The sequence below is a fragment of the Mastomys coucha genome, unplaced genomic scaffold (genome assembly GCF_008632895.1).
Source record: "Mastomys coucha isolate ucsf_1 unplaced genomic scaffold, UCSF_Mcou_1 pScaffold15, whole genome shotgun sequence".
Classification (NCBI taxonomy): domain Eukaryota; kingdom Metazoa; phylum Chordata; class Mammalia; order Rodentia; family Muridae; genus Mastomys; species Mastomys coucha.
Window position 1 is genome coordinate 105,712,313 of NW_022196897.1, and position 14,896 is coordinate 105,727,208.

General features: G+C 42.8%; 1 protein-coding gene across 4 annotated transcripts in view; it reads right to left on the minus strand.

Annotated features, from left to right (window-relative positions):
* The window catches only part of Znf106 (zinc finger protein 106), a 54,215-nt gene that overhangs the window by 8,644 nt on the left and 30,675 nt on the right, over positions 1–14,896 (minus strand). For 3 of the 4 annotated variants that reach the window (XM_031371582.1, XM_031371583.1, XM_031371584.1), the window contains 9 exons: positions 12,246–12,873; positions 10,921–10,990; positions 8,800–8,954; positions 8,659–8,719; positions 6,698–7,033; positions 3,807–4,572; positions 3,423–3,478; positions 2,991–3,136; positions 1,168–1,302 (listed from right to left, as the gene is read on the minus strand). In XM_031371582.1, coding sequence (XP_031227442.1) covers positions 1,168–1,302; positions 2,991–3,136; positions 3,423–3,478; positions 3,807–4,572; positions 6,698–7,033; positions 8,659–8,719; positions 8,800–8,954; positions 10,921–10,990; positions 12,246–12,873 — 2,353 coding nt within the window. Of the gene's footprint in view, positions 1–1,167; positions 1,303–2,990; positions 3,137–3,422; positions 3,479–3,806; positions 4,573–6,697; positions 7,034–8,658; positions 8,720–8,799; positions 8,955–10,920; positions 10,991–12,245; positions 12,874–14,128; positions 14,891–14,896 lie in introns of those variants that run through there. The other variant, XM_031371581.1, reaches the window with a different exon arrangement.

Here is a 14,896-nt window from a genome sequence, read left to right on the forward strand (position 1 = left end):
GGAACTCACTCTGTAGACCAGGCTGGCCTCAAACTCAGAAATTCATCTGCCTCTACCTCCCAAGCGCTAGGATTAAAGGCAAGTGCCACCACCACCCGGTAAAACACAAATTCTTTAAAGGGCTGATTTGAGTATTAAGATTTTTCTTATTTATTTATTTGTTTGTTTATTTGGTTTTTTGAGACAGGGTTTCTCTGTGTAGCCTTGGCTGGCCTCAAACTCAGAAATCTGCCTGCCTCTGCCTCCCAAGTGCTGGGATTAAAGGCATGTGTCACCACTGCCCGGCTTATTTTTATTTTTTTGAGCCTTAAGCTTTAGACAAAGCTGCACATGGAAGGCTGGAGGTGTAGTTCAGTTGGCTGAGTACTCCTAGCAGGCATGGAGCCCTGGATTCATTCTCCGGCTCATCACAAACAGGATCTGATGGCATATGCCTGTTTCTTAGTATCTGGGAGGTAGAAGCAGGAGAATCAGAAATTCTATGTCATTAACTTGATGCCAGGCTGGAATACATGAGACACTGGTGTGGAGGCCAAAGGACAACTTGCAGAAGCTGGTTTCTTCCTTCCACCATGTGGATTGCATGGATCGAAACTTTGGTCATCAAGCTTGACAGCAAGAGCCTTTCTCTGCTGAGCCATCCTGTGGGCCCCTCGTTCAGTTTTTTTAAAGTGGGTTCTGGGAATAAAAGGTATTCAAGGCAAGAACTTTACGAACTGATTTATTTCCCTAGCTCCCATACAATTTAACTTTAAAGAAATGAACAGGGCCAGTGAGATAGCTCAGCTGATAAAGGTGCCCATGGCCTAGGCTGCGGCCCAAGTTCGATGCTTTGGACCATAAGGCAGGAAGAGAAAAAACTCCTCTGACTTCTACACACATGTATATAGATACACATACATAAATAGATAAATGTAATTAAAAACATTGTAACTAGGACTAATTCTAGCATATGATATTAAAGTAAGACTAAGGGGGTATACTGTTACAGCACAAAATCAGCAGATACTGAAGAAGAAACAGAAAATGTGATATACACTAAATCTCCTTCTACCCACAATGATATCAACATGCTAAAATATGGCAAAAATGAGGAAGTCAAACAAGTAGGATGATGGTAAATACAACTGAAAGGTCAATACACTTGATTTCTCTAGACCCACTTACCTTAACATTATAGCAGCGGATGGTATGGTCGCTGGAACCCGTGTAGAGGGCAGAACTCTTCCCAGAGGTGTGAGTGACAAGGAGGCAATTCACTTTAGAAATGTGTCCCTCAAAGACACCAACACACTTTCGACTCTAAGGTCAAGCACAGGTCAGATTAGTACTCACAGGAGTGAGAAAATATGGTGGTTTGTATTAGAAATGTCTACTGGTTGTGGGTATTTGCATACTCTGTCACCAGTGGGTGGTGCTGTCTGGGGGAGGGTAGTTGGTGTACAAAGTATGGTGTGTGTGGACAAAGAATGTCAGCAGGGGCTTTGAGTGCTCAGGATTCACTGCATTTCCAGTTTACTCTCTGCTCCATTCCTGAGGTTCGTCACACAGTTCCCACCATTATAGACTACAACCCTCAGAAACTCTAAGCCCAAATAAACACTCTGTTCTAGAAGATGCCCTCCCTGGTCATGGCATTTCATCACAGCAACAGAAAAGTATCTAATATAGAGAAATTAGACAATGCCTTTTATTAATAAAAAAATGCTAAAATTTCCAGTCCACTGCTGTATTCACCCAAATATGCTACCTGGCACACAATGTGTGCTTAGTAAACATTTGTTGTTCACTAACTGCCAAGCAAAGTCACACACAGTGAGATACCTACAACTATGTATCTACTAAGCCACATCCAAAAATACCATGAAGCAAGAGAGAATCTTAATGCTTAGGTCAAATTTTTCTAGTATATGGGCCAGGAGACCTAGAAAATCTAAACCGCTGCTGACTGCCCGTAGCAGTTTTACATTTGATTACTAGTTTATGAGACTACTCACAATTTAAAATGTCGAAGCTATCACTGGTCCTAGTGTCTTGGGAATGGTTTCCTAAGAACTGTTTTAAATACAACATCTGTGTACATACCAAATTTATTTACAATGGACATATATACTTCTATACATAGATCTCACAAGTTGGAAATTAGACCTGATTTCCTAAAAAAAAATTTTTTTTTTGAGACACAGTCTCATGTAGCTTAATCTCTTTTTAAGCCTTTGTACCAGAGGCTGACATTCCTGATCCTCCGGCCTCTATCTCCCAAGTGATAGGATTAAAGGCATATGCTATCACACCCAGCTCTGCTCTTGTAGAACATTCGCTCATACTTCCATATACCACTGCTTTCTTCTGAGGTCACTTCCAATATTGCTCATAGCCCCAGATCACAAACCTGTTGTCTACCCCTTGGTTCCTCATCTAACTTTCAAGTCTTCATACCTTTATGGTGTTGGTTCAGTCTTAATTACCATTGTGGAAGATAAAGTTTTAACAACAATTCAAATAGTAAGAGTGCTTTCTGAAGCATGATGAGCATCACTTATACTGAGGGGAGGTGCGGGAACGGGCTACTTTCTATAAGAACCTGGATTCCATAATCACCAGAGGAAAATTCTTTCTCAAACACACTGCAATAATCATTTTCTGCTTCCTCTATTATATAGTAGCTATATGACTGACCCCATCACTAACTTCAAGGCTGGGGCCTAACCGCCCCTCGCCTACTGGATGTTGGTTCAGAGAATAATCTGCAGGACTTTTTCTAACGGAAAGAGGAAGAGATCTTACAGGTTCCTCTCAGAACCACATTTTAGGAAAATGTGATAGAGAAGGCAAAGCTGAGAAAAAGGAGCCTACTGCCCCTGCTGACTGGATCCACTGCATCCAGGATCAGCCTGAATCAGGCTCTAGGGAAGTCAGGATGCCCTCTTTATGTATGTTAAAGACAACATTAGGCCTGCTACCAAAGGTACTCAAAATGCTATGCTTACCACCAGATTATAAACCCGGACAGTTGTGTCTGCTGAGCAAGTATATAGGAAGTTTCCAAATATCTGAATTGCATTCACTGCAGCCTGGTGTCTTTCGAAGCTTCCTTCTGTAGGCTCATCATCATCTCCTGGCTCTGAAGATATTTCTGGGAAACATGAACAGGTTTCAGAGACATGTCTGCTGCAGTCTGAAAAGATGCTACATCAACACCATCACAGCCATATAGAAGACCTGAATTAAATCACTAAACAGTCCTCTTAAAGGGAGCCAGCTGAGCCAGAATGTGCCAAGTCCAGGACCTGCAGACGCGGTGCTGAGCCAGGCAGCACTCTTGGTGCTTTACCTCCTGTTCCATAAATATATTTAAACTAACTTGACCTCTATATTCTAAAACCCCCTTTCCCCGTGGCTGCTTTGAACACAACAATTACCTGAAGAGTTCTTAGATGCTTTGATGGAGGAGATCACCGTCTGGGTTTCCGCCACACTGAAAAACAACACCAAAATGTTCTTGGCATCTGGGAGACTCGGACAGACGGCAAAACTAAAAATTTTCTAAATCAAAGAATTAATCTTTCTACCTGAAATGTGTTTGAAATTTACAACATAAAAAGAAAAAGCAAAGCAACCAAACCAACCAAAACAATACCAAAAAAAAAAAAAAAAGCCCAAGCCAGCTCCAATAGCCAAGATTTGATTTTCCTTATTTATACCTTTCACATACATTAATTTATAAAGAAATTCTAAAATTCTACTTAAAAGAGTAAATGAAAGAAGAGTCATGAGGCCACTGCTCAGACAGTAATCAACCTCACCTTACAGGAACGCCATCCTTGTAGCGGGTGCCAAGCTCACTGGTAGAGCTAACCTCATCACAACCAGAACGAGAAATTTCTATTGGGTTCAGTTCGGCAGCGATCCAGGCATCTTTTTTCGATGGGCTGTCTGGTTTCTCTTCTCCTGATTCAGAAGTATCAATGGCAACTACCTCTAAGTGAGGATTTGTGACTTCCAGGACTTCGAGGGAGGACTCGCTGTCTGGCTCATCTCTGGTGGTTTCTTGCTCCCGACCAGTTTGGCTGTCTCCCCAGGTGGAGGTTGTCACTTTCCCCCCTTTGGCTGCCTTTCCAGTTTTGACCTTTCTTGCAGGCTTAGCAGTGAACACATCCTGTTCAGTGTCACTGTTCTCGGGAACATGGGTGGCCCGAAGCGTCTTCTTCTTCCGAAGTTTCTTCTTCTTCTTACTACCTCTAGCTTCAGCTGATGCCAGTGTGGACTCTGCCTGCTGCTCAGCTGGAGATGGAGTCCCCTTCTCTGCAGGAGTTTCGGGAGTGAAAGACAATCTCAGAAAAGAACTGCTGCAGGCCTCAGATCCACTGCTGCCTTTGGCTGACTCTTCACCTCTGTTTATGCCAGGAGGATCAGGAGACTGGCAAGAGGGAGAATTTTCTTTGCTTCTGGAATTTCCTTGCTCCACAGAAAAATTCAGATCTTGGTTAACCTCCTGGCAATTTTCTATTAACTCTGATGTTATCACTGCAGGGATGGCTGGGTAAACTAGAGAGCCGTCACCGACCACTCCTGAATCAGGAAATCAAACAGAAAAGTCAACTTCTGCAAGCAGGGACTTCTGATTTCTCTTCTATTTTGAATGTTCACGTATTTAGTGTGTGTACACTCACAAGTGTGTGTGTGTGTGTCTGCATACAAAGAATAAGCTTGGGTGTGTCCATATGCCAGGGAACTTGTGTGGAGGTCAGAGGACAGGGCACCTCTTAGTGCCAATGCACCGTGAGCTCCAGGTTAGTTGATGCATGGACTACTTGGTGACTCTACTTCAGCTTTTCATCTTACTGTAGGGGATGCTGGGTCCTCACTGCTTATGACAATAAGTGACCCACTGAGCCTACTCCCCATATCCCACAGATGAATCACTTCAGTGATAGGGAAAATGACTTATTTAGTAGAAAAAGGTCAGGTTATGGTAAACTATGTCCTTTATATATATAGTCTACGTGTAAGCAAACATTTACTTATGGTTTAAGACATTGAAATACAGCTCAGGATGTTTGTAGCTCAGTAGTAGTACTGGGCTTGCCTTGCCTAACATGTACTTCCTAGCAGCACCCCCCCACCCCCAAAAAAGATAGGAAATGTGGAACAAAATAATATATCCACTTTTAAGTTCTATTAAATAATCTCTTCTAAAGCCAGTATAATCATTAGGTGAATTTAAAATGTTTTAAACCACGTTTTATTTATTTTGTGTACATGGTCATTTGTGAATGTCAGCACAACTTGCAGACATCAATTTTCTCTACACTATGGATCCTGAGAACCAAACTCAGGTTTTTCGGGCTCAGTGATACACATCCACTCCACCTGTCATTCCTGAGGCATTATAGTTTTAAAACCTAAATACTGACCTGTAAAATTAGTAACTTAAATTTCAGTATGACAGATCACAGACATTAGATCTAGTATCTACATAATAAATACTGCAAAAGGGTGTGAGTAGCAAAAACAGAAGGGGTTTTCAGAATTGGTTTTGCTTAAGGAATCACACAATGACTTATTTGTGTGTGTGTGTGTGTGTACATACCATGGTGCAAGCGTGGACGTCAAAGGACAACTTTTAGGTGTCAGTTCTTGCCTTCTGCCATACTGAGAGGCAGGCTCTCTCCTGTTGGCTTCTGCCGCTGTGCTTCATACTTCAGGCTAGCTGGCCTGCAAGCTTCCAGGCAAATCTCCTGCCTTGGCCTCCCACCCCAAAGAATGCTGGGATTGCAGATTTGTGCCACTGCACCCAGAAACATGAGGTGCCAGGATTACTTGGCTAGCTTTTTTCTGCTGAGCCAGTTAATTTGGACTGTCTGTTTGCTTTTTTTGACTGAATTTTTAATATGATATTATTTGTAGTTATAAGAAGTTATCCTCAACTGTTAAAAAGAAAACCAGTTAAGTCTTAAGATCCCTGGCTACTTCTCAACCCACATAAGTTCCTGCTAATACCAGTACACACCAGAACCCTGTGACCAATATGGCCACTTGCTTCTCGGGGTTTTTATCAGTCTTGGCTTACATATGAGGTAATAAGTGCAGTAAGCGCTCAGAAATTCAGAGTAAGCAGGCTGACCAAGCTTAACCCACATCACAAAGACAAAAGAAATATTTTAGAAGAGTCAAATGGATGTCAACTCATTAAGCTCCAAGAAAATCAGGGAACAATGAAACTTAAATTAATTCTCTGAGATATTTTATTAGGTTTTTTTAAGACTTTACATTTATTTTCTCTGTATGTCTTAGCAAAAGTGTGTATATGGGGGTCCGGGTTCTCTTCCTTCTTGTGGATTCTAGAGATTTAAACTCAGGTCATAAGGCTTGCTGACAAACCTTGACCTGCCAAGCCATCTCTCCAACCCCACATTCTCTGAAGTACTTGAAAACAACCCTCCTATATGAAGTATCTGTCAATGAAAAACTAACTATAATAATTAGTTATTTTATTTTTGAGCAAGGTCTCATTGTAGAGCTACAGCTGGCCTGAACTTGCTATATAGATCAAGCTGAGATCTGATCTCTAAGATCCATCTGCCTCAGCCTCCCGAGTGTTGGATTAATGGCCTGAGCTGACATGTTTCAATAGGCATTACAGAATAGGCATTACAGATTCAGGGATGCCCTAAACTCATAAAAGCTTACTTACTATTAGTTTGCAGTAATTCCTTGGACACATTGGAAGCACAGCCTTGCGGCACAGTGTTCATATTCCCCTCTTGTTCAGGAGACATGGGCTCTTGTTTAATCTGAACCGATGAATCGGGGGCAGTACCATGGGCTTGGAAAGTACAAGTGGTTATTTGGAGAGGGGTTCCAGAGGATGGTAGAGATGCATGGGAAGGAGGTGGATCCAGAAACCCAGGGAAAAAGGGTGCAGGCAGCAGAGCTGTCTCAACAGATGTCTGAAATCGGCTGTTCCTTTGTTCTCGTGCTATGAGGCCACAGGGAGCCTGGTCTGGGTGCTCAGAAGGTTCATATGTTTCTAGAACAGAAAGCATAGACACACAACATATGCAAGAATGTTATTTGGAGCTGAGCAGTGGTGGCACACGCCTTTAATCCCAGCACTTGGGAGGCAGGGGCAGGCGGATTTCTGAGTTCGAGGCCAGCCTGATCTACAGAGTGAGTTCCAGCACAGCCTGGGCTATACAGAGAAATCCTGTCTCAAAAACAAACAAACAAACAAACAAACAAAAAAAAAGAATGTTATTTGGAAAGTCATTTATTTCTTAGCCAAATTGTATTTGTTTTGTTTTGGCTCACTGTTTAGACCAGGCCGGCCTTGAACTCACAGATCTCCATCTGCTTCATATCCCAGTGCTGGGATTAAAGTACCTATGTGTCACCATACCTGGCTTCCAATATGTATTTTTAAAGACTAGGAAATAATTTTAAGTTTGGCATGGTGGTGCATGCCTTTAATCACAGCCCTCGAAAAGTGGGGACTAAAGGATAAAGATTCTGAGCAGCATCCTCAGCTACCTACTAAGTTGAGGCAACATGGGCTACATGAGCCCTTGTCTTAAAAAAAAAAAAAAAAAAGATTAGCCAGACATGGTGGCAGAGCCTTTGCTCCCAGCACAAACGATAAGCAGATCTCCATGAATTTGAGGCCAGCTTGGTATGCAGAGTGAGTTCCAGAACAGCCAGGGCTACAGGGAAAGACCCTGAAAAAACTACAACAACAAAAAATTAAAAGCATACAAAAATTAACTCAATAATGCGTTAGCATCCTCCCTCTCAACTTGTCCAAACAAAAATGTCTAACCATTCCAGCACTTGGGAGTCAGAGGCAGGTGGATTTCTGAGTTCGAGGCCAGCCTGGTCTACAGAGTGAGTTCCAGGACAGCCAAGAGCTATACAGAGAAACTCTGTCTTGAAAATACAAAAAAAAAAAAAAAAAAAAAAAAAAAAAAAAAAAAAAAAAAAAAAATATCTAACCGATACAACTATCAAGGGCACAGATAGTTGCCACATTTACATTTCTCAAAGTACAAGGTGGGTCACACCTGCAATCCTAACATTCAACAGTTTGAAAAAGATAGATTGCACCAAGTTCTAGATCATCCTAGGCTATATAAGTCCTGGGGCAACCTGGGATACTGATTAAGGCCCTGTCAAAAAATAAGAATAAAAATTTTAAAAAAGAAAAGAAAAAATCAAATTCTAAATGGCTTATCCAAGTCTACAGTTACTAACAGAAGCCAAGATCTGAACTCAGTTCTTCTGATTCCTCACCAAAGCAATTTCTGCTACTTTCTTCTCCTTCTGTCACTGGAACCCCACACTGTAACCAAACCTAAGGCAAGCACCCAACAACCAAGCCACATCGCCCATTGTTTCCTGAGTTGCAGGTGGGCCATAAATTCACTCAGATAACCCTTCTTCTCACATCTCTCCCATGTCAGCTTCCTGAGCAGTGGAGATCACAGGCCTGGACCACTTAGCCCAGCTCTGTTACACACTTCTGAGACATCTAAGTCTCAGGTTTTTTACAGAATGAAACCATGGAGACATGCAGGAAAATGTATGACATTCCTACAACTAATCTGCTTTAGCCCTAACAGATAACAAAAATTAAAAGTTCATCAGACATGCTCTGAATACCTTGCAATCCTTGTAGAATCTGTATTCTGTGAGTCCTCAATGCACTCATCTCCACAGTTATCTGAAAGTAAAATACTTTGCTAAGCATTCTAAAATCCACCCCCTTGCTCATCAGTGTCCCCAGGACTCCTCAGCTGTTACCTGCTGCTTGAGCATGAGCAGCCTCTGAACTTCGACGTAAGCTGTCTGCAGTGCTGCCCGTGCCTGCAGGAGCTTGTTGTCCATGCACTGCAGAGACTTGCTCAGTTCTTCCTCTCTTAAGGAAATACTCAATAGCTGGTCAACCTGAGAACGTTCTGTCAAAACAAAACAAAAGGCCCAATTTAGTAACTGTCCTTCTCTCTCAACATGTGAATGAGACTCAAGGATCTCACTGACATCAAAGCTCAAAAAGCTTATCAAAATAAGAACCAGCAGGAATCTTACAGTCCCCCCACCCCCACGCCTTGAGGGACACCTCTGTCCTAGCATGGTCTGCAGCTCTCTACACGCGCCTCATACAGGGCTTTGGCTGAGACTGAGCTTCAGGCTTACAGTCCTTGCACTCTTCCTCTGAAGCCGTGGTTTTCTAGTCTGTTATTTAAGTTTCAAACAGTTCTTAATAGTCAGACTCCTGCTTGTTTATTCATTTATCTCTATCTCTTGCTTGGGAGACAGGGACCATACACGCCTGGTTGACCTGTAACTTTCAGAGATCAACTTGCCTCTATCCTGAGTGCTGGGATTAAGTGCATGTTATCACCATGACTGGCCTGTGGGTTTTTTGTTTTGTTTTAACTGAAACAGAGTCTCACTGTATAGCCCAGTTTTACCTTGAACTTTTGAGGTACCTGATAACCTTGATCCCTTGACCTCCACCTCCCCAGTGTGCCACCACAATCTCCCCTGACGCTTCTCTCGATGTGTGATGTAATCCCACCAGCTAAAGCACCACCCTGCTCTGCTGTTGATGTCACAGCTCCCTTTACTAAAGTTCCCTGAGGAAAGTCTAGTTTTGATGCTGAAGAGAAATCTAATCAGACCCAAATCAGAGCCTGTCCTACTACACACGCCTCAATTCGAGTTAGAAAAGCAAACGAGGAGCGAGCAGGGCTGGAGTGAGCAGGGCCAGCAGAGGTCCTGAGATCAACAGCAGCACACACATGATGGCTCACGGCCATCTATACAGCTACAGTGTACTCATACACATAAAATAAATAAAAATATAAGAAAAGAAAAGCAAACAAGGTGCCTCAAAAATAAAAATCGAAGCTAGGTGTGGTAGCTCACATGCCTAATTCCAGTACTTAGGATGCAGAGGCACAACTATCTGGAGTTCAAGGCTAGCATGGGTCACAGGTTAAAAAAGTGAGAGGGACAATATTTAATAAAATGACCTGATCCTTCTCATTTCAACTGGAAAATCCTAGTTTCCTGCCTATATTGTCTACAACATAACTTAGCTTATGTCTACAACATAACATAACTTAGCAGGCCTATGTGGTAGCATGTATTTCTTAGCTGCAACTAGATGGCACAAGCAGTCAAACTTTTTTCTGATTTTAAACAAGACAAGGGCTAGGGAGATGGTTCAGTGGTTAGGAGCGCTGACTACTGTTCCAGAGATCTTGAGTTAAATTCCCAGCAACCACATGGGAATGATGCCCTCTTTTGTCATACAGGCAAATAAAGTATTCATATACATAAAATAAATAAATATATAAATATTAAAACAATACAATAATGTGAGAAAACTATGTTTTAACCAGGTATGGTATCATAAGTTTGCAATCTTTCTTTGCAGAGGCGAAAGCAGAAGTGCAGCCCAGGCCAGCCTGGCTTTACAGACAGATCCTGCTTCAGCATCGAGGACTGAACCAGGGGCAGCATGCCTTCTAGGCAAGTGTTTTTCCACTTAGCCACCACCTAGCTCCTTTTTCAATTAAAACAAAACAAAACCACTTGCAAGCCTTGTGGCACGAAGCCAGAAGCTTGTAAGCCCAGCACCAGGAGGCAGAGACGACGAAGACTGCAGGTTTGAGGACGGTCTATATAGTAATACCCTGTCTCAAAACAAACAGTGAGAACTGTGAAGCAGACGGCTAGTATTTGACGATTAGAAACCACCACCCCAGAGTCTCAAAAGTCTGAAGTGCTAACATGGTAACATCTTGCGATCAGAGACATAGGCAGAGTACCTGCCTAGCACGTACGAAGCCCTGGGTTCAACACGCAGCATTATAAAAACAAAAACAATAATGTTCTTCTATAGCATTTCCATACCTTTTTTTCCTTTAATTTTCCTTCTTTTATTTTTTCTCTCAAGACTTGGTAGTTCAGGGGAAGATCCATCCTAAGAAGAAAATTGTATATTGAATATAAATGTCATTCTACAAGAGAGGGACAAAATGATTGTCCTATATGACCCTCTGGTATTGCTACTATCTCTACGAGGACAACAGAGGCCTTGTGCACAACTTAACCATTAGATGACTTAACGTTTCCCTTAGATATACTAAAGCCCACTGTGCCAAGCAACCCATCAGGTGAAGCACATGTGGACGGGAGAGCCAGTAACATTTTACTGAGTTCATCTTGGCATAGATTGCACACTAACTTACTTTTTTTTTTTTAAATTTTTTAAAAGATTTATTTATTATTATATCTAAGTACACTGTAGCTGTCTTCAGATGCACCAGAAGAGGGCGTGAGATCTCATTATAGATAGTTGTGAGCCACCATGTGGTTGCTGGGATTTGAACTCAGGACTTCCAGAAGAGCATCTTAACTGCTGAGTGATCTCTCCAGCCCCGCACTCTTTCTAAAAAAAACTTTTCCAACAAGACACTAAATGATCCGCATGACAAACCTCAAGGTAATATCTTTTCAAATTAAATCCCAAGCTTCAAGTATATTTAAAATCACCTAACAGTATCTCCTCTGGCTGAAGGAAAACAGAATTGGGCTTCAGATTTAAAGGGAGAGGGAGTGCCAGATCAGAGATGGTTTGAACACTGGAAAGAAAGTTTCTGAAATTTCTTTTCAGAAAGGAACCTAGGGACAGGGCCATCACCATCATCATCATTATCAGGGAGCCAGAGGAGCCTAAGTAGTTAAATGAGGAATCGGGGGCTTAACTAGGGCAATTACAGAGACTGGGGCAGTGTTGCAGTGTTCATGTCTATGCATTCTAATACTATTAGGTCTCTCTCTAGCGGTAAGCCTTCCAGCTTAACCAAGAACCCAACATTCCCACACGCCCTACACAAACGCAGCAGTACCGAGTGCCTCTATGAAAACAGATTAAGTTACATCTGAAGATGTGACCTATCCTTAGTCAGGTGAATCACTGCTGCGAGACTAGTTTTAGAGATGACTTCACATTTTCCTGGTACTGTACATTCGTATCACATTACATCTAGTTTAGTAGAGCCACTCAGAGAAAAACCAGGGAGAAACCAGAAGGAGGAAAGTAAAGAGCATTAAGTTCTGTTCTGGAGCAAAGGAAACCACACCCCAGACACCCAAGATAAATGAGTTAGGTCTTTCTTATCAACATTCAAGTCTTCACAAGAGGTACTTTGCAAAGGCATAGGAATCATACTCACCCCGGTGGCTCTTCGCTTCTTCCTAATACTGTGACCATCGTTCTGCTCAGCACCAGAGGTACAGCTACTGTCAGTGGCTGCATCTGCTAAGCTGGAGACTGTATGGCCTGACGATGCATTTGATGAGAGTGAGTTTCCTTCTCCAGTGCTCTCCTGAGTGTGGCGCTCTGATAGTGGGGTAGACCTCTCCTGGCTGTGCAGGTCTCTGGCTGAATGCATGAAAGGCATTATGTGATCAGATGGTAACTGTGCACTATGTCGCCGCTGGGTAGGAATGTTTCCAACTCTTTCACCTGTTCTGAAAGGGGGAGTCAGAGGTGCCACTTCCTGTTCAAGATACATAGCTGTCTTCTGACTCTGGGCAGCACTCAATGCAGTATGAGGTGAAGGACTCTGCTGGGCTTCATTTTCTTTGCCAGTACCTTCCCCAGTAAAGAAGCTATACACAGGAGCCCTGTCCATGACCACACTGCTTTCAGAAAGACTTCGCTTTCTTGCCAAGCCAGAGGATGAGGGAATGGAAACACTTTCCCACTGGAATCCTTCTAGACTGGACAGATCAGGCTCTTCATCTAAATCCAAGACTTCCTGTTCATTTTGAACCAAAGGTACCATTTCTATGCCAAACCTTAAAAAAGAAAAAGGAAAAAAAGAGAAAGGAACAAATCAGATGTGGCTGGAGAGTGTTAAAAGTGCCAGGCTCCACTGCACAGAGGGAGGGCACAGAGGAAGGTTCCTGCTGTCAAGGAGCACAACCTCTGACATGAATTCCAGAGCGAAGGAAACCAGTACTGCAGTGTCACAGGCACTGGATCCGAACTGTGTGCAGCTACAAGAATGCAAGTGAGCCGGGCACTGGTGGTGCATGCCTTTAATCCCAGCACTTGGGAGGCAGAGGCAGGTGAATTTCTGAGTTTGAGGCCAGCCTGGTCTAGAGTGAGTTCCAGGACAGCCAGGACTACACAGAGAAACCCTGTCTTGAAACACCAAAAAAGAAAAAAAGGATACAAGTGAATTAGTAACAACTGCTCCCCGTCCAAAATAGAGATCTTTGTCTTCAATAAACATTTTTAAAGCAAAGAAACCAGTTTACCAAGTACTCACAACCACTAAGCATGACTCTAAGTTTTCTGCTTTACCATGCCATGTACTTTGCAAAAGGACTAAGAAAGGAAAACAAGACAAATAAATTAACAAGAATAGTAAAGCCCCTGAGCCCGGAGGGTTACACTTATACTGACTACTTCGAACAGCACCTCAAAATGTTATGAGTGGGCTTAAGAGAAAGCATTTTGCAATTCGCTCTGCAGTACCCAGAGTGCCTACAGGGGGCTTTCACAAGCTCAGTGAAAGGTAGTAACAACAGGTAGTTGAAAATTTTGACCACTAGCAGGGTGGTGGTGGCCCATGCCTTTAATCTCAGGCAGAAGCAGGCCTTCTCTGAATTCGAGGCCAGCCTGTTCTATAGACTAAGTTCCAGGACAGCCAGGGATATAGCTATACAGAGAAACTCTGTCTTGAAAACCAAAAAGTAAACTAACAAGTCAAAAAGTCTTACCATTGGTTCCAAACATTAAGATTCAGAGACAGATAGCACATTCTAGTCCATCTGAACTAAATGACAGATTTCTGATGACGTATGTAATCCTAGCTCCAATTACTGTCTCTGGTATGCCTCCATTTTAACTGCATCCTCTGTCAAGACACACTATCACACTTCATATAGGAACAGGCAGTGCTTAATAGTGAATTAAAGTAGACATTTACAATGGATATTTTTGGCAAAAGTTTAATTTAAGCAGAACAAGAACTCGCTTTTAATCAAGGCCAAAGGGTGGTGGCCTTTAAAAGAAATCAAGGACAGGTATGAGAGAGGCACACACCTGGGTAAGCCTTTGCCCAGCTCTTGCTTTTTCTTGGTTACTTGTTGAATGACCTGTTCCCAGTTGACATTTCTCCTTGATGCATTTAGAATCTGTCGTAGGGTTGGCTTAAGCCCAGATTCCTTTTCTGTTTCATTCTTTCTATGGCCACTAACATTGCGAATTCGTCGAGCACTATTGAGGTTTGGCTCTGGGAGATGTGTTCCTGTTTTGGTTTTCAAACTAATGTGCCGGGTTAGATCTCTCTGGAGAGAGGCAGGAAAGCCAAGCTTGCTTAGTTCGGGTAGGAGTGTGCCTGGGGGCTGATTACTGATATCAGTTTTTTGAAGCTCTGCATCCAAGCTAGTGCTCTCAAAGCTCTCTGTTTCAAAAGGTCCATCAGATTTAACAAGGTCGTTATCCTGCACATCTTCTAGAGATGTCTTCAAGTCTAGCAATAAGCCAGAGTGTGGACTGGTTGCTGCTGTCACTTGTACCTCAGCCTCCTTCTGGTGAACTGTGGAATTAAGTGGGGCAGAGGGAAGGTTCTCAGATGCTCCTAGGATCTGGCTCCCCCGTTCCTTATCCACGCTGTGAGTGCTGCAGGACACAACCTCCGAGGTCAGCGAAACCACACCTTCACTTTTTACGTCATGGTTTTCTGCATCACATGTGGCACCACTGTTTTCGGCTGAGTGTGCCTGGGACTCGATGTTCACATAGTCTTTTGTAGACTCCTCTACACCGCTTCCTTCTGCATGGTCCTCCATCCTTTTGGGTGTGCTAAGG